This window comes from Aedes albopictus, chromosome 3, assembly GCF_035046485.1.
Source record: "Aedes albopictus strain Foshan chromosome 3, AalbF5, whole genome shotgun sequence".
Classification (NCBI taxonomy): Eukaryota; Metazoa; Arthropoda; class Insecta; order Diptera; family Culicidae; genus Aedes; species Aedes albopictus.
This window is the reverse complement of record NC_085138.1, coordinates 133,737,055-133,763,077: the sequence shown is the minus strand read 5'-3', so window position 1 is coordinate 133,763,077 and position 26,023 is coordinate 133,737,055. Positions and strand designations below refer to the sequence as shown.

The window sequence follows — 26,023 nt, the reverse complement described above, 5'->3', positions numbered from 1 at the left end:
TGTGTAAAAGTGTAACAATATAAAATCTTTATTCATTTATCAATAAAAGTATAAGTTACAATTAATAACTCAAATGTATTCCCAATGGTTGGAATCATATGATGACAGTGTCCCTGTGGGAAGCCCTGTTTCTTCCATACGCGGGAAGCTCGTTTGCGTGCCGGGTTGCTGCACCGAAAAGGCCGCAACTCGGTTTGCGGCCGCAATGCACTGCACCATCTCGGTGGACGGATTGGTAGCTATGAAATGTGCCAGCGCACCTATAAATGCATCACCGGCTCCCTGTGTGTGGATGGAGAATAATATCGTTAGATGCTGTTGTAACTATTATACTGGCTAGGTGGACACTAGATTGCGATTTAGTTTTCGAAAGTTGTTGAAAATTAGATTTTGTGCGCTGTTCCAGAATCAAATCACTCGAAAAATGCATATATGTACTGTATACTGCGAGTTTGACGCAACTTTTTGAAATTTAGAAGTGGCGCACGTGTCGTCAAGATGGATTGACGTGTAATAAAATGTGATGCACGAATTTCAATTTTCCACAACTTACACTGGACACTTAAATTGCTTGATGTTGAATGTAAATCAAGATTAGGAGAGATAGATATGAAACTCAATACAGTCGAACCTCCATGAGTCGATGTTCCTTGACTCGATATCGACTTATGGAGGTAAATTTTTCCATACTGAAAAATATTTTCTGGGTTACTATGATGGTCCCTTCAAAATGCTTCCAAAAGGATTTCTGTTCCACTGCTCGATATTTCCATGACTCGATGGTCCCTTCAATATCGACTCATGGAGGTTTTACTGTATATCGTTGAAGGAATCATCCTAGTAGTCTTGAAAATCTGTGTACATAATAATGTACATACCATATTATATGAATTTTATTGTCTATCTAAGCAAATGCCGAAAATCCAATAGTCGAGTACCTATTCGGTAATGATTTCACCAAATCTAGGCAAGTTATACCAAGAGATTTCAGATCACAAATATAATATGGGGATTCACATAACAGCGTAAACCGATTAAACGTCGCGATCACCAAGGCAATCTTTGATTATTTCATTCGCAAAATCATGAAACATTTCCAATAAGCAGAAAATCATGGCTTACGCAGCAATTTAATCTGTTTAGTGAGTACCCCTAATAATAGTAGGTTGTCTAGAATACGTAAAATTAACGTGATTGCGTTAAGCCTACTTGATCTAATCTTTTGAGCTGTTCAACTAAAATTTGAATTGACGACTAAAAACAATAGTTTTGTTTACGTAAACTAGATTTCTATGATGGATCGATTCATGGATGATTCCGATAAATATTATAAGTTGATTGATAACTTTACATTATCGTATTACCGTTGTATCCACGACCTTGGCGACCTTGAATGGTTTCACGTGGACGATGTTTGTGCTATCTTTTAATGCAAAAACCGATCCTTTTTCGCCGAGAGTGATGATAATCGTATTACATCCCATGTTCCGCAATTTGAACAATGCCTCTTTTGCTTCACTGAAATTCAATTGTCAATCAGTATTTGTCATTTAAAATAGAATACAGTTTTCATACGCAATGGTATCGACAGGCATGTCAGTTATGAGTGCTGCTTCCGATTCATTTACACAAAATATAGTGCAGTATTTGAGCAGTTCTGGTGGAACATTTTCCAGGCCTGGAGCGGCGTTCATTATGGATGTACCTTTGAAGGTCTTCAACGCCTCAATGGTTGCTTGGATGGGTGTTTCGAGTTGACACACCAACACCTTCGCTTCACTAAGCACATCCAAGCAGGCGTGAACATCTTCCGCCTGCAAACAATTGTTGGCTCCTACGACAATTACTATTTGGTTATCACCATTATTGGCAACATTGATCTGCGCAATTCCGGTATTCTGGCCATCCAGAATGGTAACATGATCCACGTTGACACCCTCCGACTGGAGGTTGCTAAAGTAATTTTTACCCCACGGATCGTTCCCCAGTTTGCCGATCATTGCCGTCCGGCTGCCTAAACGAGCCGCGGCTACGCATTGGTTCGCTCCTTTTCCACCGAAACCAGTGGCAAATTTTGTTCCATGCAGCGTTTCACCCACCTTCGGCAGACGTGGAACATAGCTGTGTAATAAAAGCAGTTCAATTAAGAGGATGCCAATACCTGATATCGACATCTGCGCTTCCTTTACCTTATGAAGTCCACGATTAACGAGCCGAATACAACCACGTCAAACTTTTCGGACATCTTTGAACAAAATATGGAATTCAAGTTTTTCTAATAAACCTTTTTCTAATAAATGTTTGCACTTTTGATAAGGCGTCTACTGCTGGATTACCGTGCAAAATTTCATCTGTACGGCGATAGTGTAATATAGGTATACAACACTGTCGCACTCGTTCAGATAAGGAAAGTTCGACGGCGAGGTTTGCGTAGCGCTGCTTTGTGCTTCACTCTACTGCCTACATTTTACCATCATCAATCAGGGTTAGCATTTTTGTTCCAAGCACATGAACTTGACGCTCTCTTAGTAGCATAAATTTGCACACAATAATATGCTGCACATTTTATTGATTTAAGACATTAAATACATTTTCATTTCTTTCAAAGGTTTTGGCCACATCCACCATGTTTCCAATCTGTGATATAGAAAATATATAATGCAACAACAATACTAAATACTAACAAATCGGGAACATGATTTCCATATAGTCCCAATCTCCGACAGAAGTCAGCTAAAATTAGATGAATATCGATATATGAGGGGAAGGTTCCATCATCATCCCGAACGACAACGGCGGCAGTGCAATGATGACAATGATGGCGACTTCATCATCATTACTCGATGATGGTGAGGTAGCAAAATGGAGGTGAACGACTCGAAGATAAGTCGTTTACTTTATGCTGACGGTGTAAATGAGAATGACCAATTATTGACAAAACACGGATTTAGACAAATAAATCATCATAATTCTTTTTCCTTTAATGTTGGGAAATAAGACCATCGAGTGATCTGTGGGGGTGATATCCTTTTTAATGTTGTAGAGTTATACATGGAACCCCAAGGAACAATTAAAAGTCATAAATAAGCATGTATGTTGAACAATTGCTGGTTTATAACATCCGCAGCTGAACAAAACCAAATGCTGAATAATAAGCTGAAATGATGCTATTTACATAGTAAATAAGCCAAAATAAATCATTTGGCACGTATGTGAACAGCAACTTAATTATAAGCTTAACAAACGTCAGCCGTTTTTGTTTGTTCGATTTGCCCTTACTAACTTTAATATAAGCTGAAGAAGAACTTTTTTCTACGCGTTCAAAAGCTTATGTTCCACAGTTACCGAAAGCTGATTATTGTGGTCTACATAAGTTGAACAAATGCTTTTGATGTTTAATACTTCAGCTATTGTGGGAAAGTTCAATAATTGTTTAACAGTAAGCTGTATAAACGGATTTATGATTTATTTGTTCGCTTTATCACTTTTCGATTGAACAACAGATCAAAGGTATTATAATAGATCAGTACTGGAACATTCCTCATTATAAAATATGTATTGATGTTTGTTGCACACCAATGCGAAATATTCGAAACATTTGCTAATTTTCGTAGCAATTTCAAAGTTTTAATCATCTTCACTACTTTTTTTAATAAATATTTACTACCTTTCAAAAATTTGAAGATTGATCCACAGACAAACAGACGTAACACTCTGATAATTCTCATCGTCCACCGATTTAACGATCTTTTTCAAAATTTGATAGTTGGCCAACTGCCCAACCGTGGCGCTCGCATAGTTTTTGTTCGAGTTTGACGTTTGCTCACTACCGCCACCTAGTTGGTGATCGGCCAAACTTAGTCCTTTAGCATTGGGCGAATATGTTTCCGTGACTATGATTTGATTCGAAAAATGTTCGAAGTGTTACGTCTGTTTGTCTGTGATTGATCCTTCACAGCTTTGTGAAAATGTATCACTCTCAGTGAGCATCTTGCCAATTCCAGGATGGCGTAGTCGGTGAGCCATGCGACGGGTGATTGGGAGATCACGAGTTCAAATCCCAAGATGCGACAAATAAAAATTATTGAACTATAAGTGCACCTTGTACTTCAATTTGTTTTTGTTTTCGCAGCAGGTTATTATAGCTGAATTCAAGTTTAATATGAGGCTGATATAACACAGATTACTTCCTACTGTAAAGCCTCTATTGCGCTTGCAGAAAAGATTGCTGAATAACTTCTCCACTTTTGTTTGAACAACGCCTGATTACAAGCTGTGATGAAATAATGTAAAACTGTTATTCAATTAAATGTGGAATAAAAAAGTCATTGCAATGTTGGTTAAATGAGTGATTGTTCCTTGGGATATGCACATGCAATAGATGTTAGCTTGTCAATGCTAACATTGTCAATGGTGGTTACGTCGACTATGCGGTCATGAGCAGGGAAGAGATTGTTCTCCCAGTAATTGGCTTGATCATTGCCTTCATGAGGCATCTCGTGAGAAGTTGTATTGCAGTTCATGAATGTGCACCAGTATTGTCCAAAGGTAGGGTATGAGTACCCTTCTTCAGCCTATGCTTCTATCTGCATCCTATTTCAAACACATAGACGATTTAAGCACTGATTGTTTCCGTTCTACTTTTTATCATGCATGATCAAGGTGGGTTCCGTTCCCCTACATAAAATCTTTAATTTGAAAAACCTCGGAGATACCTTCTGATCTGAATTTCTTTGTTTCGAAGCGCCCGTCTAGCAAATTAGGAGTCGTGGATTCGATTCCCACCGGAATACGTAAATTTCTTTTCACGATTCAAATCTCAACTCGCTCATTACACGCGTGTTTCTGTTTTTTTTTTAATTCTTCAATCACTTAACCTAATTTACAGCTCTTTTGCTCACTAGGGCACTACCAAAGTATATAAATATGTACCAAGGTAAGAGATTCCCGTAAATGTCAAAAATGAGACTCACCAACACATCTGCGTTAGTTATGAAAAGTTGGTGTTTTTACACTAAAATGTCATTATTTCAGCAAAGTTTGTGAAGTTTTGTTAGTTTGGATGTTTCTAAATGCTGAAAAAATATGTTTAGAATCAATTAAAAAAATTTGTTACCGATTTTCAAATGGCGATATTTTCTGTTTTATTGCATGGAGGTCACATTTAATCCAGTCAGATGCAATTAAATAATAGCTTCTAAGATGGGAGTGCTTAATTTCTTAAGAAAGTTTGCTAAATAGTGATGTGCCCATACAAATCAGCGCAAACTTCATAACTATTTTTTGCTTTTTTCCTTTTCTCACTAATCCGTGAATATTAGCGGGAATCTCTTACCTTGGTATTTAGATACTTTGGGGCACTACGACAGCGATTCCAATTGGAAGCTGTACTCACACCATTTACGCTTTGTACAGCGCCTAAATGTATTCTATTCTTATTCTACTATATCGAACTGGTTGCCGTTGCGCTTCTTTCACTTTCTACCCTATCATGGTAGAATGATGAGCACGAGGATGTTGATGAGTGGCTGTTGGTTGTTCCTTTTTCCAGTCCGATTGGGGATCCATTATGAGGTGCCGTTCGCCGATGTCCATGTATCCGGGTCCATTTGAGCCATGGGCTCAGAAGAGGGTCAGTGTCAGCTGCTCTCAGGGGGAAAGAGAAACTGACGAAAGTGCCGGGCTGGGATCGAACCCATGACCATCTGCTTATGGAGCAAACGTGTGTGTGTGTGTTTCTGTTGTGTGCATGAATGCTAAAGCCATCAAACTTTCGAATTATTGTTATGGTTATTTGATGGCATGTCAAATTTTGGCCATCTCAGACTTCCTCCGCCCTAGTAGACTTTCGTCCATGCAAAAGTTTTGAAATTTGTATGGAGCGTAGACTTTGATCAGACACTCCCTTCTCCCCCCAAAAAGTCTACGTGGTTTATGAATGGTCCCAAAAATGGGTGACCTTCGAATACATATGCACACCTAACATGTACTAAAAAAACACTTTTCAGATGATTATATCATTGCATTTTATAGGGATTTGAAATCTTTTGCTTCCTTAAATACGCTATAAGCTGGCACTAATATGTAACAACTAAAGAAACATCTTTATGGGTATTTTATTTTAGAGTACTTAATAAATTTACACTTACATATATAATTAATACATGTTCATACGTTTGGGATCATTTAAGAGTGGAGAGTTCCATATTTGCAAATAAATCCAAGGATGTTGAAGCACAATCTTCGAACTCTAACCGTTTCCAACACTCGTTGACCTCCTCCTTTGAACCTCCGCTACTGTCACGAGACTCATAACGCCTATTTCATCTCTGAAATTATTAATAATAGAAATAGTCACAACTGCGTAAAATTAATCACTATCATTTTCTTTAAACAATCACATTTTTGTGCAATACTTACGTTACAGCAACTTTCACGGAAACTCTAGCAAGCAGTTCTCGTACCAACCTACTTATCGACGCCATATTGGATAGTTTTTTTCACACCTGGAAGTCACGTAACTTTCGTTTCGCGGAAACTTCCAACTCGAAAAACACTAACACAAACGCATTAAAACGGTTGACGTGAACATTAGGTGCATATTACCTAACAGGGCGGTGCATACGACGTGGTTATTGAGTGAAAATTACTAAAGTCACGTAACTTTGGAAGTTTTAAGAATTAGGATGAGCTACGTGATATTTCACATAAATCGGACGTGAGAACTTTTGTGTGTATCCTCGATGGATCAAGTCTGGAGCTCGATTTGAATAGGTCGTATGTACTTTCATCGATATAAAATTCGATCAGTTTATTTTAGTAATAGTAGAAATATGTATGATATTTCGGTGGCTTTTAATGATAAAACGGAAAGCCTGTTTTGTAAGGAATCGGTTATATGTATTGATTTTGGTAAATTTCAACAGTTTCCGTTATAAGAAGCGAATCCAACTGATCGAATATTATATCGACAAAAGCACATACGACCTATTCAAATCGAGTTCCAGAAGTATTCTCGTATTATTGTTAGTTATATGTAGGGTGATGATGGGTACTATCGGCAGGTTTGTTTTTTTTCGTCATGAGGGGTTTTTGTCGGCCAAATTTCCTGAAACTTGGACGTACAATTCCGCATGGTTGGGAAGGATTTGAGGCCAACTCTGAGTTCAACAGCTTAAAAAAAGAACAAAAGAGAACAAAACTGCCGAAAATACACATTTTCCCGTATATCCCATTCGGGACGGAATTCAAATAGGTGAAATCTCCATATAGAATTGGCTCAACTGGGTCCCCAGAGTAATGAGCTACACGTGTACCCTGAAGCCGCACTAGTGCTCTGAACAACTATTACACGCAGACGAGTGCACTTCGTCAGCACAAAGATGGGTGCCGAAGTGATTTTCCATTTGATTTTGCTGGAAGTTCGGCCTTGGGTGCCGGGAATTGGCGCTGGACTAAGTGCAGTCAACTCATTCAAAACCAACTCCGGCAGAAAATTTTCACAACAATCACTGTTAGCAACAAATTCTCGCAGTAAGGTATCTGATTCAGATGGAAGAAGTGGACGAAAACGGTAGTTGAGAATTTAGGTATGCGCAATTTTGTTTACCTGTACCGCTGAGAATGGGGTCAAAAACCCTAGCATTGCCGGCAAAACACAAAAAAAAAATTACTTTTAATCCATATTTTCAATTTAAATGATATTTTGTTCATGCGTTGGATTTCGTGAATCACTTAGGCCGATACAAATATTATTTTTCTTTTATGTCCGAGACCTCTTATCGGGTACGAGGGAGGGGACAAAAATAAATAAGGAACAAAAAATAAATAAAAAAGAACTGTTGAAAAAATTTAAATTATATCCACTATTGAAAACATATTTCTCAACTATTGAAAAAAAGTTTTCTATTGAAAATGGAGTCATGCGCCGTCATGTTTTTTTTTCGCTCCTTCAAATTAAATATTTGCATCGGCTTTACTTTTGCATCAACCAACACATAAGCATTTTCCAGTTTTTAAAAGGGCGCATGAAAAATACCCAATTTCCTTCCTCACTAAATTGAACTCGAAAACAGTTTGTTGAATTGAAAATGATGTCTTCGAAGATGTTTGAGAATATTTGAAGAACTTTTAGAAAAAAATACATGGAGAATAACATTCATCGTGGATCTTTGTTAGATGTCTTCTTCTTCTTCTTCTTCTTGGCGTAACATCCTCACTGGGACAAAGCCTGCTTCTCAGCTGCTGCTCAGTGTTCAATGAGCACTTCCACAGTTTTTAACTGAGAGCTTCCTCTGCCAATGACCATTTTGCATGTGTATATCGTGTGGCAGGCACGAAGATACTCTATGCCCAAGAGGCCTGTCCAGCTTTTCAAAAATGTTCTCTGATTCTCAAGTCCACCCCCATATTTTGATTGGCATCCTGAAAGAAGTAACTGGTCAAAATTTCAGCCAAATCCATTGAAATTAAGAGGTGCATCAAATCAATTTTGTGTTTTTCGATTATTTTTTAACTTCAAAAAATCATAACTACACTAAAACATGTCAAAACTTAATTCTTTTGACTGAAATTGAAAGCTATACTTGTTTGCTACAACTTCTTCGAACAACGTGTACCAATAAAATTGAAGGAAACATGTGTAATTATCACATTTGTAATCAGAAAAACCTTAAAAAGTTGATTTTTTGATAGATTTCGTTCTGGAACACCCTAATATACGTAATAAGTTGGATTTTTCAAAACGGCATCATATTCTCCAATGTTTTTTGGTTATTTCCTTCTTTGACACTAATGCTGTAGGAGTTGAGCAAAAATTACTAAAATTCGTGAAAGCCAAATGTGGCCTAAAAACTACACTGAGGATACTGCAACTCCGAAAATCATACGAATCAACTATGGTTTTTTGCCACAAGAATTTCTTGCGAAAACCATAGTTACGAACTATGATTTTGGATTCAAAGCGCCAACTATTATTGTCATACTGTTACTGTATAAATTACATTACACTCACGTATGAAAATCATACCGATAACGTATAAAAACTGAAAGTATGTCTTATGACTATCATACATATTTTTGTGAAATATTTTGCACAAATTTTAAAAAAATGCAACCTGGAATCGAACCAGGAACGTCAAGGTTGGCGAGGGCGTGCTTTACTCATACGCCCATCGACGCTTCGGAATTTGAAGTGATTAGAAGCCAATAAAAGGTTTTGTTGTTTTTTGGCAATGGTGTTTCATAACACATCTTATGATTTTCATACGAAGCTTCTTATGAGATTTTTCATACGATAAGTCTTATGGATTTTGCTTTTTAATGTATGAAAAGCATACGAGAACTATAAAATGATGAAAAAAATAAAAATAACTAGTTCATAAGATGTAAACTATGAAAAACATACGATCAGTATCCTCAGTGTAAGACTTATTTTTGGTCATGCCAGACCTACACCTTCCCCATCGTAGACTATTGTTAATACAAAATTTTTGAACTGTGTATGGACCGTAGACTTGGGCGGCCAGATCCCCTCTTGTTCCTAAGGGTCTATATTAGTGTGGGTCATCGGAAGCGTTTTCTCAGATCAAAGCTTTTTTGTTTCCGTTTCGGGTCCTGAGTATCTGTGCAAAATTTGAGCACGATCGGTTGCGTCTACACTTTGCGCATTGCAATTGAAATTTGTATGGGATTTTGTATGGAAAAACTTACTTTTTTGCATTTTAGCCATAAGTTGAAAATTTTTGTCTGAAACTTTTTAACCGATACTGTAAAATGATAGCCTAGGATGTTCTGAAGAACTTTGTTGAAGACCGCAAAGCGATCCGATGCTTGTGAAAATAGTTATAACCAACGAACCGCATGCATGTGTTTATGTTTTAACATGTAAAGGAATAACAATAGCAACAAAATCATGCTGTTTCGCCAAGCAATGCCAACGCTATAACTTTTTTCATAAGCATCAGATCACTTCGCGGTCTTCGACAAAGTTTTTCAGGACACCCAAGGCTATGTTTTCACTTTAACGGTTACACGGTTTTAGACAAATTCGAGCTTGTTATGAGAGAAATGCAAAAAAGTGAGTTTTCCCATGTAAAACCCCATACAAACTTCAAACGCGATGCGCAAAACGTAGACATAACCGATCGTGCCCAAATTTTGCACACTTATTTGGGTCCTGAAATGGGATCAAAAAAGCTTTGATCTGATGGGATACCATTGAATTTTTTACTTTTCCATATAAACGATGACCCACTCTAAGATTATGAATGAACCCGTTTGTCAAATTTTACGAAGCTGAATAATTTTTTATTCAGAAAGCTACTGATTGTGTACAATTCACCGCTACTTTCTTTCTTTTCATTCAGTTTCAACTTAGATACAATTTCTAATTCAGATCGGTGCCGTTGGTACAGTTTCCAGGAAGCAATTACTGGAGAGCTATAAGAAAAATGGGCCTAAGCTTTCTCGGAATTAAAACTGGTCTCTCCGGCTGAAGGGAACTGCTGGTGGATTCACCGTAGTGACTTGCTGGAGGACTCCCGGGAAGAACCTACTGAAAAACTCCATAAAAGGAATTGCTGGATATTTTTCCGACATTATTTGCTGGAGCGTCCACGTGCAACAGAAGGAATTGTTGGACAATTTTCCAGGAGAAATTGCACGTGAATTTGCCCGGTAAGTTTACTGCCAGATTTACTTTTTTTTAACGAGTGATTATTTACATTCGGAGTTCTAGCAAGCTAATGTGAAAAGAGCTTAAATATATTTTTGTACCAGCTTACATTAACGCGGTCTTTTGTGGCTGTTCTCATTATTACACAACTTGGGTCAACCAAAAAGTATATAAATGATTGAATAAATATTCAATCCATATGATACTGGGCTTAATTACGTGGATAAGGTCGAAGCAGATGTAAATTAGCCAAAACGGATTTGTTTGTCAAAGGCAATTAAACTCTTTTCACTTTCTGTACTAGACTGCCCATCGCACATCTACATCCCATCCACGCACATCTCCTTCTATCTCAAAGCAGCATGCAACAGGATTTGAAAGTGGATGAAGCGAAAATTAGATAGAAAAAGCTCACAGCTGCACACCGATCTAAAAAAGTAGATGTATCTTCGTCGACATCTATTGCACGATTTAGATGTGTCGCCCCCGGATATACGGCCAACTTCAAAATTCCGTACCAGGTCTCTGGAGCGGTAGTTGTCAAAAGCGAGACGAAGAAAAAAGAAAAAAAAAATATTTTGTTATCTCCTGTTCTTTTCTCATATTTTTTGCTTCACTGAAGTTACTTTTTTGCTGTATGACCCAGATTCCAGCTGTTGTCCTCCGGGTTCCTGATCGAAAGTCCATGTCCATGTGCGTTTTCCATCTGCTCCACCGATGCGCCATTGAATCAGTCTGATTAAACTAGTATTTAAGGGGCCGTGCACAAATTACGTCACGCTTTTAGGGGGTGGGGGGGGATGGGTTTTGAAGAACGTGACGAACCATACAAAAATTGTGAGTTCCCATACAAAAGTGTGACAAAGGGGGGAGGGGGGGGGGGTGTTCGAAAAAGGTCGATTTTTGCGTGACATAATTTGTGTATCACCCCTAAGGCTCAAGCATCCGTCATTATTTTTCGGAAACAGAAAAGCAGTTTTTTCGCTGTAAATCAAAACAACGGTCATGAAACGTATTCCTAATGTAGGATACAGTGAATCCATTTTCGTTGCAAAAATGTTTGATTTGAACGAAAAAACAGCTCCCAAACATTTGATGATGACGATGATTTCAATGACGAATGGTTCAACCACGTTCAACGTTAAACCATGCACGGAACCGCCAAACTACCCAAAATTGAGTTCTTTTGACGCAATTCCATAGTTCGGCCCAATAAGCCAAAATTTGAGTAAATCGATTAAACTCACGCTAGATAGATTGCCTTTACCCCCAGCTAAAAATATACTCAAAAGTAGGTAAATTCAACCTAAGACCCCCCTCATTCGACTCAATTTTGAGTAAACCGACATTTACCCAAAATTGGCTTATAGGGGTCAAGGACCCCCTTTGGGTAGATGCATCTCTGTTTGTTTTTGACAACATCGGTGAGCCAGAGAGTGAAAACAACATAATTTTGGGTAACGAGTATATTCGATATACTCAATTTTGAGTAAAATCGACCCAAAAATTAGGTAGTTTAGATTTTCCGTGTGGATAATTATCTCGACGGTTCAAAATTATATGGAAGAGTGATGATTTAGTGATCAATTTGATGGCTAGAGCTAGAGTCACATTTTTATTCTGGGGTAACTGTTATAGTGCCCTGAAAACACATTAATTCCTATATAATAATCATAGATTAAAATATTAGTAGTAAAAACAGGATGAAAGAAGCCTTGTGGAATATATTTGATTGAGTGTACGCAGAATATGCCACCGCAAGCGAAAAATAGGCAACAAAGGAGGCACGGCAACAACGCTTTGTTTTTTCGTTAGCAGATAATGACAAAATCGCTTCCGAATTTGTTCACAACAAAAACGGTAGGAATATTTGTCTCGTTCTATTCACTTCGTGATTTTCGCATTGTTTTACAACTGAAACTCGACTCTGTGGTTTGCATGAGTTTTAATTCGTCCAAATGCTTATGAATTCGATGATGTGGGTCGAAAATTTCAGCAGAAAAGCCGGTTTATCGAAACACGCACGGCAAGCGATGTTTGTTTTATTGCTCTCATCGCCTGACATACGTTTGTTGTGGAGCGCCTTTGTTACCAACATGCACCGCTTAGGACAAAGCGTTTGTTTTTCGGCGTGATCCGTTTTTCATACCCTGATTAGATTGAAATTCTATATCAAAATATAGGTTTTATTACAAAATTCTACACATAAAAATGAGTTTTTGCAGTACTGAGTGAAAAACACAGTGGGTTTAGCTATCAAAAATATCTTTGTAAGCAAAACATATTTTTAACGGTACATCAACATATGATTACATGCTATTCATGGTAGTACTCTTTTTATAGGTTGTTTTTAAATGTTTTATAAACAAATTTTGAACACAACATATTAAACTACATGAATTTACAAGGGCATTGCATACTTTTAGGCGATTATTGGTATATATGGAGATTTATGTCCCAATTTACGACATTGGTTCCAGTTCGTAAAAACACACTTTGTTAAGAGATTCAAGGACAGAATTGGAATCTACTATGATGGATCTACCAAGAACAAAAGGCCATTCATTGAAAAATAGTTGAAACGAAGTCGTTTTTTTTTTTCTGAATTTTCAGTTAGGCTGACACAAAATTTCGATTTACTCTTATGTCAACCCCCTTCAATATTTCAAGAAATTTGAAAATTTTATAGTGAAATCAGAGTTGTCGAGAAAATTCCTTAACAAATCCGTTGAGTGTGACGATTTTTCATCAAATACATTTCTGGAGCTCGATTTGAAAAGGTCGTATGTGCTTTTGTCGATTAAAAATTCGATCAGTTGGATTCGCTTATTATAGCATAAACCGTTGAAATTGAACAAAGTTGATACATACAGTAGAATCATCACAAAACAGGCTATCCGTTCCATCATTAAAAGTCTCCAAAATATCTTCTCTATTGCTACAATAACTAAAATAAACTGATGGAATTTTATATCGACAAATGTACATACGACCTATTCAAATCGAGCTCCAGATTTATTATTTATCATCCCAACTGACAAGTCAACAAGCAAAGTGACAAAAGAAGAAAATGAGATTTGTTCCGGCCTTTATTCCTGAAACATTCAACTCGGGAAAAAGTTGTTAGGACGCAAAACGAACCCATTATTACCACATAATAAATTAGCGTATAACCACCGAGGTCACGGGAGGCCTAGGCGTAAACGTTTTCACAAAAAATGTAAATATAAATTTGACAGGTGGGCCAAAATAGATTCCCATGTGATAATCTCCATTGTGATAAATATTATCGCTTCACCGAGTTTGAAGATAGTTTATATCAAGTTCTAACAAGGCTTCAACTACATTCACTTGCTCTAAATGTTCATTTGTAAATAAACATTGACAAATATGACATGACAAATATGCATGTCATCTCCTTTGATTCGGGTGCTTTATGTATATTGGAAGTGAAAACATTTCCTCTATGTTTTGATACTAAACACCATACTTGACTGCAAAACAAAATGAAGTTCACTACCTAGTTGAATACTTTTCGCACAGACAAACAGACGTAACACTTCGAACATTTTTCGAATCAAATCATAGTCACGGAAACATATTCGCCCAATGCTAAAAGGACTAAATTTGGCCGACCACCAACTAGGTGGCGGTAGTGAGCAAACGTCAAACTCGAACAAAAACTATGCGAGCGCCACGGTTGGGCAGTTGGCCAACTATCAAATTTTGAAAAAGACCGTTAAATCGGTGGACGATGAGAATTATCAGAGTGTTACGTCTGTTTGTCTGTGCTTTTCGTGTTCCAATGGAAAATTACCAAGGTTTTGTAGAAATTATATGAAAAATAAATTAAAACCTCCACTACCCTAATTGATCGGACAAACGCCGATATTCATACAAAATGACCAACTTTGAGATACTATAACAATGGTTTGCTTTTATGGATTGATCTCAAATTTTGATACGGAACTACGAGTATACTGAATTTTTCGTATCCGAAGTATTAAATTCGCAGGTTTGCTGCCCATATTCGCATAGTTGACGTAAGCGCCACTGTAGTTTGAAACACACTTTTGAAGTTTTAACAATGCACAATGAAAAGTTTAAGATTTTTTCACGTTTACATATAGCTAGTGATTAGATGTTGTGCTCTATTGAACAAAACTGGTCACAATTATGCACATGTGATAGAATATTAGCTTGTGAGTGCTGACATTGTCAATAGTTGTTACGTCGACTATGCGATCATGGGCAGTTTGGGCGTGACAAGGCATCCCTTGACATACACGCGCTCTTACACGGAGAGACGAAACTACCCAAAAGTGAGTTCTTTCCACCCAACTTCGGGGTTGCGTGCGTCAAGCCAATTTTGAGTTGATGGAATCGATGTTTTTGTTGGGTTGTTCCCGCTTGCTTCCATGTAAAAAAAATACCTAATTTTAAGTTTTTTCCACCCAACCGAAATTTTGACTAGGTTGTATTCACTCAAATTTGAGTACTGTGCTAGAAACTCAGTGTTGGCTTGACGCACGGAACTGCAAAAGTTGGGCTGTTTCTCTCTTCACTCTCTGACAACAACAGAAAGAGCGCATGAAAAGGGAGATGAAAAAGAACTCAAAATTGAGTTTAAAAGTACCTAATTTTGAGTTTTTCAGTTTCTACGTGTACACGGAGAAATCAAACTACCTAATTTTTGGGTCGATTTTACTCAAAGCTGAGTATATCGAATAAACTAGTTACCCAAAATTAGGTTGTTTTCCCTCTTTCCCTCACCGATGTTGTCAAAAACAAACAGAGATGCATCTACCAAACGGGGGTCCTTGAGCCCAATAAGCCAATTTTGGGTAAATGCAGGTTTACTCAAATTTGGGTTGAATGAGGGGGGGTCTTTGGTTGAATTTACCTACTCTTAAGTAAATGTTTTTGCTGGAGGTGAAGGCAATTTACCTAGTGTGAGTTTAATCGATTTACTCAAATTTGGCTTATTGGGCCGAACTATGGGGTTGCGTCAAAAGAACTCAATTTTGGGTAGTTTGGCGGTTCCGTGTAGGGGTTTGTCGAGGTTTGGGCGTTACATCGAGAAGAAGATGAAGTAGATAATAGAATACTATTTTTGTGTATTTACTCAACAAAGAAAGAAAGTAAGGGGCTGTCCATAAACCACGTGGTCATTTTTTTGGGACTTTTCAACACCCCCCCCCCCCCCCGTGGTCATTAGTCCATACAAAAATTTTTATTTGTCCATACAAAATGGTCATCGGCCGAACCCCCCCCCCCCTCATGACCACGTGGTTTATGGACAGCCCCTAATAGTTCCCCGAGTTCCTTTTTGTTACACGGTTCGACAAAAAATCAACTTTTGTTCTGCCCAGCTCTAAATTTCACCTTTTCTGATTGCTCCCGACTAGAAACTCATAAATCTGAAGTTTTGACCCTCCCCCTCCTGGGAGAGGGGAGGGGCATTGATTTGAAATTAAAAAAAAAATAAAAAAAATCCGAGGTTTTTCGATCGCCATTTCGGCTAAATGCATGATATCAAAAAAGGAAAAGGTTGACCACGGAGCTTTAGGGGTTGTGCAACTACCGAAAAAAATTCACGAAGATCCGTCAAGCCATTCTCGAGAAACAGTGTTTATACGAAATGATGCTTTAAAGATTTCTTATATTGCACGCAAAGAATCCAACTACCTACTATTTATAATGACATAAAGTAAAAAAAAATCATCCCTAAAAAAATGTATTACATATTTATATACTGCTGATAGGGTGAATGATTGTATCATTTCGTGTATGATCTAGGTGATAGCCCGAAAGGGTTGTTAAGCACGTTGTATCATATTATTCTACTAGGGATGAAAAAGTGTAAAAAGAAGCCCCACACGACGGTAACGGTTTTGGTTTGGGTTTGCGCTTTCAGCTGAGCCGACGAACTGTAATCGTATAATAAAAATAATAAACTATAGAGGACGAATGTCGCTAGTGTCCCTGCCGAAACATCTCTTGCTGGCGGAGATAAGTCGGGCTATAAGTGTCAAAGTGAAAAAGTATGCAGTTTGACAGATAGATACCTGACATGTTTGCGAACGAAAACAAAGGGAACATCAGCGACAGACGCGCCAACTTGGTCAAATTATAGAGGCTTGCAGCAAAAACCTAACCTCATCAAATTCTCATACGATTTGTAAACATTGCCCTCATTTTTTTTAGGGCAAGGTCGGCTTTATGGACCGACGCCGAAGGAAAGAAAGAGAAGGAGATAATGCTGCCGTCACTGTGCAAGCGCTCAAAGGGGGGAAGGGCAAAGCATGATTTTTCTGATTTTTTGTATAGGGATATCGAAAAATCGTCAAATATTGGGGGGGGGGGTAGTTTGGCGAAACCATGCTCGCCCCCCCCCCCCCTAAGTTGGCGCCTATGATCAGCGATATTCGTCCTCTACAGTTTATTAACTCTATTAATCGTAGTCACGGAAAGCCTCCATAAAGAAAACATGTTTAAATGTTTGTTATTTGTTTATTTGGTTATTAGTACTATTTTTGCATGTTCTCAAGCTGATTTTACACATTGAACATGTACATACTACATAAGACGTACAAGGAGAATTTTTGAAAATATGTCTAAATACTTTTACAAAAAATCAAACTTTTCCTTATTTTCACGCACCTCAACATACATGTATATAACCCCTTAATAAAGTTTGGAATAAATTTTACTATAGTAGTAGTATAGTTAATAATACTATACTATAGTTTATTACAGTAAATATGTAGATGTAGTATCGTGTTGGGAACAAATTTATTTATTTGAAAGGGCCAATTGCAAAAAATCTTTCTACGCTCACGCCGTTCATGTAGGCAGCGCAGAAGCAAAAACACTCAACATCTGGTTGAAGCTGACAGACACTTCAATCGCACAGTGATTGAATAACCGCAGCATTATTTTCGTTTTAGTAGGAGGCTATCGGATCGAGATTCCTTCAATACTCTAAAGAAAATGATTCGTCAAATCCTGCTCAAAAACGACATCCTGGTTCGCCTGGTGGCTGCCCGAGCCTACAGTCAACCCCCGACGAGTGGCAAATCAGCCGCGGCCAGTCAAGCAGCTGCCCCGAAGCCAGTAAGTGGTGACGTCCCTGGACTGAGCAGCAAGTGTGTTCACAGCAAGACGGGACCAATCGGTCCGGGTGCCTCCCGAGATGGCGATTACAAGGTACCGGAGTACTATTGCTACGACAAAAACAGCTACTTTGAGGCCGAGATCGAAATGCTGAAGTTCCGACTGCCGCAACCTTCGTCGAAGCAATAGAACCTTGGGGAAGTAATGGAAGGTGAAGAAAGGTGGACTGTAAAGAAAGTTACAGTGTGTATATAGAAAATAAAAAAATGAAAGTTAAATGAATATTACTTGTAATCTGTTCTAAACCTGATTGAAAGAAATGTGTTGCAATAATATAAAATATGTGTATCATAAACAAAATTGCAAATCAACAACATGGTTCAAATTTATTACCATAACTATTGATTTTGACGTTTCGATTCTAAAACCACGGGACCGGTTGTTACTACTAATGAGCCAAATTTTCAATGGATAAAACTAAATTTTTGATTGTTGACTGTACATACATTTATTGAAAATGCATTCCTTTTTTAAGGTTTGCTGCCTCAGGTACATTTTATCAATACATTTTTGAAAAAAAAATCTATGCGCTACGCGTCAAACGTCACTTTTGACATGTACTTGACATTGCATTAACAGCTATAGAACATTCAGAACATTGCACCATAGTTTCCAAACAAAAACAAAAACGCAGTGCGAAAAAAAAACGGCATCACAGGACATTGTACGTTGTGTCCTTGGAGAGTCTAGTCAATCAACTTTAGTAGAGCTGAAACTATTTCGCAAAAATATATTCTAATCGTACGTTTCAGGACTTTCTATCGTTGAAAAGTGAAAATTTGCGTCCATAAGATGACCAAAGTGGATATACCGTTGAAAAATAAGGTCGACGCGTCGGCTAATTTTATCCAGAACGAAAAAGACATAGAGGTACAGGTGCGAGCACCGAAAAGGGTGTTGCACTTTAGCGATGGGACACTGGAGGAATTTAGCGACGATGAGCAGGACCAGGTGGACGGGTGCGGCCAGGATGCTTCCGTGACGGATGTCGATGAGGTAAGAAAAATGAGATTTACTGTACGCATATTTTTCTCATTATTGACTGAAATCATAGTTTTGCATCGACGACGAAGAAAGTAATGAATCATAGCAACCATCAAGGTTGTTTATTTATTTTTCTATGCGAATGCAGTTTGTCTTTGTTCGCGCTAGAGGGATCTTGTATTTTGTGCTCGAATATAGATGGCGTCTGGAATGTTACTGAATTGTATTTGGGAAACCAATCCTGTTTTATTACAGTGTATCTTTTCTTATTGGAAAATCAAACATTTCTAGTTGTAATAAGTTAAAACTAGTGTATGATTTTAGAAAAAGCAGATATTGTTATAATTACATATGTACATAATAAAAAAGCTGCAAGCGCATTAAAATAAAAACGCAAACACAACCTTGCAAATAATGCGTTAAAATAACTGACATTTGGCATGAGAATATTTTGGTATACTTAAATACAGTAGTAAGCAGAAAAAGGAAGCATTGGCCGATTTTCATACAAAACGCTTATCTTTTAGAGCACCGATTGACTGGATACTAAAATCGTTATGTTGACAAATTATGTTCTTCCAATACCTTAAATATTATGGCGATCAAATATCTTTATCTTCTTTATCCATACAAAATTTTATGGAATGCCTTTTTTCATAATGCAACTCAAATGAGTTGCATTATGTACACTATACAACTATTTTTCATTACGCAACTTATTTCAGTTGCATAATGGACCAGTTCGGAAATATTGGCCATTATGATACCAAAATGAGTTAGATAAAATATAAATTATGATACTGAATTGCATAAAATAAATTTTTAGTTATGGTTGTAAAATAGTGTTCTAAAATGGAACGTTGAAATGTTAAATCACTCAAATGATGATAAGAATGATACATTAGGGTCTCAGAAACAATAGCTACATACATAATTTATAACGGTTCATGAATAGTCGATTTAGGTAAATGCAAAGACGTTTGTACCTACGAACATATGTGTAAAAATTTTGAAATAAAGGGTGTTTTTGGACATTTCCATTTGATTTTGCCATAAATGTCTAAAATATATACGCGTAGTGGTCTGTACAAATTACTTGAAACACACAACTACGTCAATAACTGTTATAACAGATCACACCAACAGAGTTTGTAACAAGTTAAGGTTAACATAATTTCTATTGATATGGTCGACATTCATTTGAAATTAGTGCAGAACCATATCTTCAGTTTATAGGAGTATTTAATTTAACGTATATTTTTTGTGAAAAAAAATCATATAAACTATTTGTTTCCGAGAAACTGAGTTTACACAAAAAACTCGTATCATCTTAGAAATAATATGCTGACTTTAACAGTTTTGCAATGGTAGTTTGACAGGTGGAAGAAGTTCACCTAAAACTACTACGTTCTAGGTTAGGAAATTCGGTTTATCAGTTCTCTAGAACGAAAACGGTTTTCGATTCTTCCCTACGTTTCGGTAACGGTTGTTACCATCCTCAGGGGAACTAGGTGGAGGTGTTTATTTGTACATTAGATTTTAACAATATTTAATGCTTTTACTTAAAATCAGTGGAATCGTTTTTTGTTTGGATGCTCTGCTGAGCATTTGTCTATGAGGTTTTTGGTAGTTGTATATGCGCTGGGTATAATGTTTCGATTAGTTTTCTGTGTTATTTGAATTTGAAATGTTAACAATATTTAATGTTTTTACGTACAATCAGTGGAATCGTTCTTTGTTTGGAGACTTTGCCAAGCATTTGCCTATGAGGTTATTAAATAGTCGTACATGCGCTGGGGAAAATGTTTCGATTAGTTTCCTGTGCTTTTTTTAATTTGAAATGTTAACTTACTACTTATTGCTATGTTTTTTCGGTAAAATTCGTTTTTTTAGCATTTTTAATATTGGATAGTTTTTGCACTGTTTTGGTTTGGACTGTACTTTTGTTGTTGTTATACTGAGATTTTATGGATTAAAACAAAAAAAAAACCATAAAAGCTCAGTACAACAACCATAAAAGTAGTCCAAACCAAAATAGTGCAAAAACTGTTCAATATTGAAAGTGCTAAAAAACAAAGTTTTACCGAAAAAACATAGCAATAAGTAGTAAGTTAACACCTCAAATTAAAAAAAAAAACACAGAAAACTAATCGAAACATCATACCCAGCGCATGCACAACTATTAAAAACCCCATAGACAAATGCTTAGCAAAGCCTCCAAACAAAGAACGATTCCACTGATTGTAAGTAAAAACATTAAATATTGTTAAAAACTAATGTACAAATAAACACCCCCACCTAGTTCCCCTGAGGATGGTAACAACCGTTACCGAAACGTAGCACCATAGACTAATTTCAAGACCTCGATGTACCAAAGAAAACGATCAAATTTTCGGTGACCAGCCCGATACCCAATAAATATTCATAACCGTGTATTTTTTTCCGTGTAAATTGCCTTTTGTGTAAATTTTATTTAACGTGTTACACTGATCTGACAGCTCTGACAGTAAGGGACTACACATTAATTACGTAAAGTGAGTACCGAGGATTGTTCACAATCTGCGAACTTGACTGCGGAAAAAATTGCGACCATGACGCCGCTGGTAGCACAGTGGCCGCAGGCCGGACAAAACCTCAAAATTTCATCTCAAAATTTCATTGCTTTGATATTTTTCTTTTGTTATAAATACTTCAACTAAGAAAAATCCAAATTTTCAAGTCAATTGAATCAAAATTGAGTCCAGGGAAATTTTTCAAAGTTGAAAAATTATGTACTGAATAATATGTTTTTATCATCATAATTTCAAACCATAATTTCAATGTCGCAATGTGTAACATATAGCTGATATTGAAATCCATGAATTTTGTTATTGTTTTGGGATACATTTAACCTTAGCATTACAACATTTAATCTGAATCTTGGCTTACATTTGTTGTATTTTAAGACCATTCCAAAAATGTAACTGTTACTGATTTTTTTGATAATAAATTCAGGCTACATTAATCTAGTACTTTTTAATGAAACAGTTCGGAACGATCAGGTGTGTTGCATCTAACCCCAAATCTTGTCTAGTTTTTGGGGATATAGGGTCTTGTACCATTTGGGCAGGTGTACCTATTTTGTGTACTTGCCGCTATAACTAAGTCAATTTCAAACCGATTGAATTGAATTTTTGTACAGAGTTAGATATTGTACGTGCCTAACTCTATACAAAATTTCAAATCAATCGGTTTCAAATTGACTTAGTTATAGCGGCAAGTGCCCAAAATAGGTACACCTGCCCAAATGGTACAAGACCCTACGTCACTGTCTGCGCAAAACTGCGCTAAGAACGAAATATTTACTTTTTTTGAAAAAAAAGTTGTAATGGAGACGCATGGTTGCGGAACAGTCCAAAATTTATGAATTTTGTTTTCCAACGTAAACTTATAAAATATCTCTTAAAATACCTGTACAGAATATAAAAGTCATGGAAGCATATTGTTATGTTGCGTTATCATTTATGCAGAATGTACTGGGGAGGGGGCATTCGATCTTTTGAGATAGCATTACGTTGGTACTGTACACAGATAAAAATAATGATATTTACACGTCATGTAAACTTAGTTTTAGTCATGTAAACTTAGTGTTATGATGGTTTACATGATATATCATGTAAATTTGTGTTATATGTCATGTAAATACTCAGAGTCATGCTGAATTACATGACATATAATGGAAGTTTACATGATATTTTATGACTTTTACATGATATGTCATGTAAACTTCTGTGATAGCCCACACTCCAATCATGTGTATCATATGTCACAGATTTTTACACTCTTTTTTCGATCTGTGTATTTAACAAGTGCATTTTTGAGCAAATACAACAGAGCGGTTATTGAATGGTTTTGTGATAGACTGTATTTTTATCTATTATATTAGACTAAGTAGCTCTATGTTTACCTTTTAATAAGTATAATGAAATAACGGATTTCTTGTACATTCAAAAACGAATGTACCTTACATATGCATATTTATTATTTTATGAACTAATCATTCAAGGTTTCATTTGCTAAAATACGTTCTCGGAAATTCGGCGACATTAATTTCAATAATGATTTACTCAAAAAACCCACTGAAATGGTGACCAGATGCCAACGCACAGACGTACAGACGTATCACTTCGAACAAATAGGAACCATTTGAATTGTGGTCACGAGAACATAATCGCACAGACAAACAGACGTAACACTTCGAACATTTATTGATTCAAATCATAGTCACGGAAACATATTCGCCCAATGCTAAAATGACTAAGTTTGGCCGACCATCAACTAGGTGGCGGTAGTGAGCAAACGTCAAACTCAAACTAAAACGATGTGAGCGCCACAGGTGGGTAGTTGGCCAACTATCAAATTTTGAAAAAGATCGTTAAATCGAAGTACGATGGGAATTATCAGAGTGTTACGTCTGTTTGTCTGTGATAATCGCTCAATGCCAATCAAACCACCAATCAATGCCAATGTTTTGCAATCACATAACCAGGTGGCGATAGTGACCAAACGTCAAACAGGAGCCAAAATGATGCTAGAGCCATGAGCGTACGATTTACGAACTACCGATTATTTGAACTAACTGTTAATAAGAGGATCAATGGGAAGTGAGTAGCATGAGATGTCTGTTTGTCTGTGCTGTGAGCTTGTATTGTCGACTTCTGTTCTACATAGATGTGGTATAAGGTATCGTCATTGTTATTTTCGCTGTGTGACAAGCGGACATGATGAATAGAATGTAACTCTCTGTGATGCAATTTTGCCTTGTTAACTCGCATTTTTATACAATTCTACATGCTTCATCAAAAAAAACTATGTAGATTAACATATTATCCAATCTTTTTTTTGCAACGTAGAGCACTAAAACTATATTCCAAAACAAATAAACCTGATGCCAACTTATTTATTATGAGCTTTCATTATTTTTATTAAAAATAAGGTTATTTCAATACTTTAAACATAATTTTATACAAAAATAATGCAAGTTATGTAAATTTTGATGCCAGAAATAGATTCAGCACACCCAAATTGTCTAGACATGTAAATTTCAACGCATTTGGAGAAAGCTTTAGGTTTTGTCCGACATTTGTATGGAGCCCCACCACTGTGCGTAGGGACGAATCGAAAACCGTTTTTGTTCTAGAGAAAAAAGGACTGATTGGCCGAATTCCCTAACCTAGAACAACAGTCGGACTCTCGTACATCCATCTAAAACTACTACTTTATATACAAAAAACATAAAAATGTTGACGTCGTGCAAGCGTGAAGAATTTTTACGCGTCCATGTTCACCTAGTAAATAGCATCCATCATTCTTACTCACAAATTTTCTATTCCAACAGTCCAAAATGAACTGGGGCGATTGGATGCTGCACAAGACGTGCAAACTGGGCAGTTCGGTCCTGGCTGGTTGCGATTACGTTGGCGAAGGACTTGCATCGTTCCTCGGTATCACCACACCCAAGTACAGTTTCGAAATTGAAGAATTCAAACGGATGCAGGCGGAGCAAAATGCCGAAGATCAGGCGATCAAAAACTTCGTGGAACAAAATCGACCAAACGGAACCACTGCAGTTGGCGAGCCATCGGACGAAAGTCGGCCGACTGCTGTTACTCCTGCAATCTCAAAGACGACCACGACGCCAACCAATGTTGTCAAGAGTGCTCCTGCAGCAGGAACGAGAATTGCTGTGAGCAATGAGATTGAAAAATATTAATTTAAACACTGTGCAATGTGAATCTAAGTTAGGACACCAAATGAGCACACATTTAAGTCAGTTGTAATCATTTAGTTAAGTAAGCGGAATATAAAGATTGTATATTTATTGACAACCAAATAAGATGGACAGTGCAATTTGCTAATATGCAGAGGTAGGTTTGCATTTCTGATGAAATATTGTATATTATCTTTGATATGAGTATAATAAATAAAGTTTTATTGACTATACTGTATAATATTTATTAATTCATTGATTCACTCATTCATTATATCATAATTGTTCACTTATCATCAGTGCAGGGATAACCTATGGCTGCAGTCATACCTTACTTACTTATTTTCAGTCCTGAGCACCCACGGTGGTGCAGATGGCCGAATTGAAAGATCTTCATCCTGGGCGATTCCCGCCATCGCCTTGACCTGTGGTCAGGTCAAATTTCGGTCGACTTCTTTTTTTTTCCTTGTTGAGGCTGCGCCGCCATGCGCCTCTGGATCTGTCTCTGCTGCGATATCCTGCTGGGTTCCTAACGCTTGCTTGCAGATCCATCGTTCCCGTAGAGTGTGGACGACCATCCTCCACTTTCGCTCCCAAATTTCTGTCGTTACCAGAGCAGGAACGAATAACTGACACATGACTGCAGCATTCCAATGTCAGGTATTATAACAGAACATGATATTGGTCGGTTACCCAGATATTGAAAATGACTTATTTTGGTATTTTGTAGTTATTGATAAAATACCTCAACGAGTTATTGGTTTGGTATTGAGGACTGCTTGAGGCATTACACAATGGTCGAAAAAAGATAAAGTTCGGCCAAAACTCTTTTTATGTGTTTAATCGAAGTTATAGGTTGTCTAGATATGTTGTATCGGATTTTTAGTGTTTAAAAAGAGGTATTCAAAAATTACGTAACCTCAATAATTTTGAAAATGGCAAAAATCAGTAAACCCAAGAGTAAACCCCACATTTTTTGCGTGTTTTGTTAGAAAATCAATTTGAATTTAATCAAATGATGAACTTTCGATCAAGTCCAATCAAGTTTGTTTAAAACGTGTGAAAAATGTGGGAAGATAAATTTGATTTCAGTCACAAATGGAAAAATTACATAAAATATATGAAAAAACATGACTTTTTTAAATAGCTCTAATTTGAAAAACTGCAAATTTCTGCAAAATATTTAAACGTTTTTATGCAGCCCTAAGCATGATGTTTAAGATGTACTATTCGAAATTGCGGCGACACGTGACGACACGAACCGTTTTCGAACCTAAAAATTACCAAAAATCGTAAGGTACAATATATGAAGATTTGAAAAGTTTTGTGAATTTTGCACCATACGTGCACTGCTCATAACTGCATAATTGTAACATTTGCATATTTTGATGGTATTGAGTTAAAATCGGGTATCATCATCAAATCAGAAGTGCTTTCGA

At 36.9% G+C, this 26,023-nt stretch overlaps 3 protein-coding genes across 3 annotated transcripts; 2 read left to right on the top strand and 1 right to left on the bottom strand.

Moving 5' to 3' along the window:
• Positions 1-4: 4 nt before the first annotated feature.
• On the bottom strand, positions 5-2,451 carry LOC109408469 (ribokinase). Its single transcript, XM_019681806.3, has 4 exons — positions 2,190-2,451; positions 1,576-2,121; positions 1,365-1,518; positions 5-282 (listed from the first exon to the last, which is right to left on the bottom strand). Exons 1-4 carry the CDS (start codon positions 2,243-2,245, stop codon positions 70-72), a joined length of 969 nt encoding a protein of 322 aa, XP_019537351.3. The 5' UTR covers positions 2,246-2,451; the 3' UTR covers positions 5-69.
• A 15,097-nt stretch (positions 2,452-17,548) lies between these two features.
• Positions 17,549-18,073, top strand: LOC115269975 (uncharacterized). The gene has a single exon (XM_029878837.2). It carries the CDS (start codon positions 17,669-17,671, stop codon positions 17,978-17,980), a length of 312 nt encoding a protein of 103 aa, XP_029734697.1. The 5' UTR covers positions 17,549-17,668; the 3' UTR covers positions 17,981-18,073.
• A 360-nt stretch (positions 18,074-18,433) lies between these two features.
• On the top strand, positions 18,434-24,821 carry LOC109419329 (protein FAM177A1). The gene is made up of 2 exons (XM_029878834.2): positions 18,434-18,847; positions 24,213-24,821. Exons 1-2 carry the CDS (start codon positions 18,644-18,646, stop codon positions 24,585-24,587), a joined length of 579 nt encoding a protein of 192 aa, XP_029734694.1. The 5' UTR covers positions 18,434-18,643; the 3' UTR covers positions 24,588-24,821.
• The last annotated feature ends 1,202 nt before the right edge of the window (positions 24,822-26,023 follow it).

Excerpts from the sequence above, each read along its gene's own strand:
- LOC109408469 (XM_019681806.3), bottom strand. The coding sequence starts at position 2,245 with ATGTCCGAAAAGTTTGACGTGGTTGTATTCGGCTCGTTAATCGTGGAC. Across the intron at positions 2,122-2,189 it reads TTAATCGTGGACTTCATAAG|CTATGTTCCACGTCTGCCGA; the intron begins GTAAAGGAAGCG and ends TTTATTACACAG. Across the intron at positions 1,519-1,575 it reads ATGCCTGTCGATACCATTGC|TGAAGCAAAAGAGGCATTGT; the intron begins GTATGAAAACTG and ends ATTGAATTTCAG.
- LOC115269975 (XM_029878837.2), top strand. The coding sequence starts at position 17,669 with ATGATTCGTCAAATCCTGCTCAAAAACGACATCCTGGTTCGCCTGGTG.
- LOC109419329 (XM_029878834.2), top strand. The coding sequence starts at position 18,644 with ATGACCAAAGTGGATATACCGTTGAAAAATAAGGTCGACGCGTCGGCT. Across the intron at positions 18,848-24,212 it reads CCGTGACGGATGTCGATGAG|TCCAAAATGAACTGGGGCGA; the intron begins GTAAGAAAAATG and ends CTATTCCAACAG.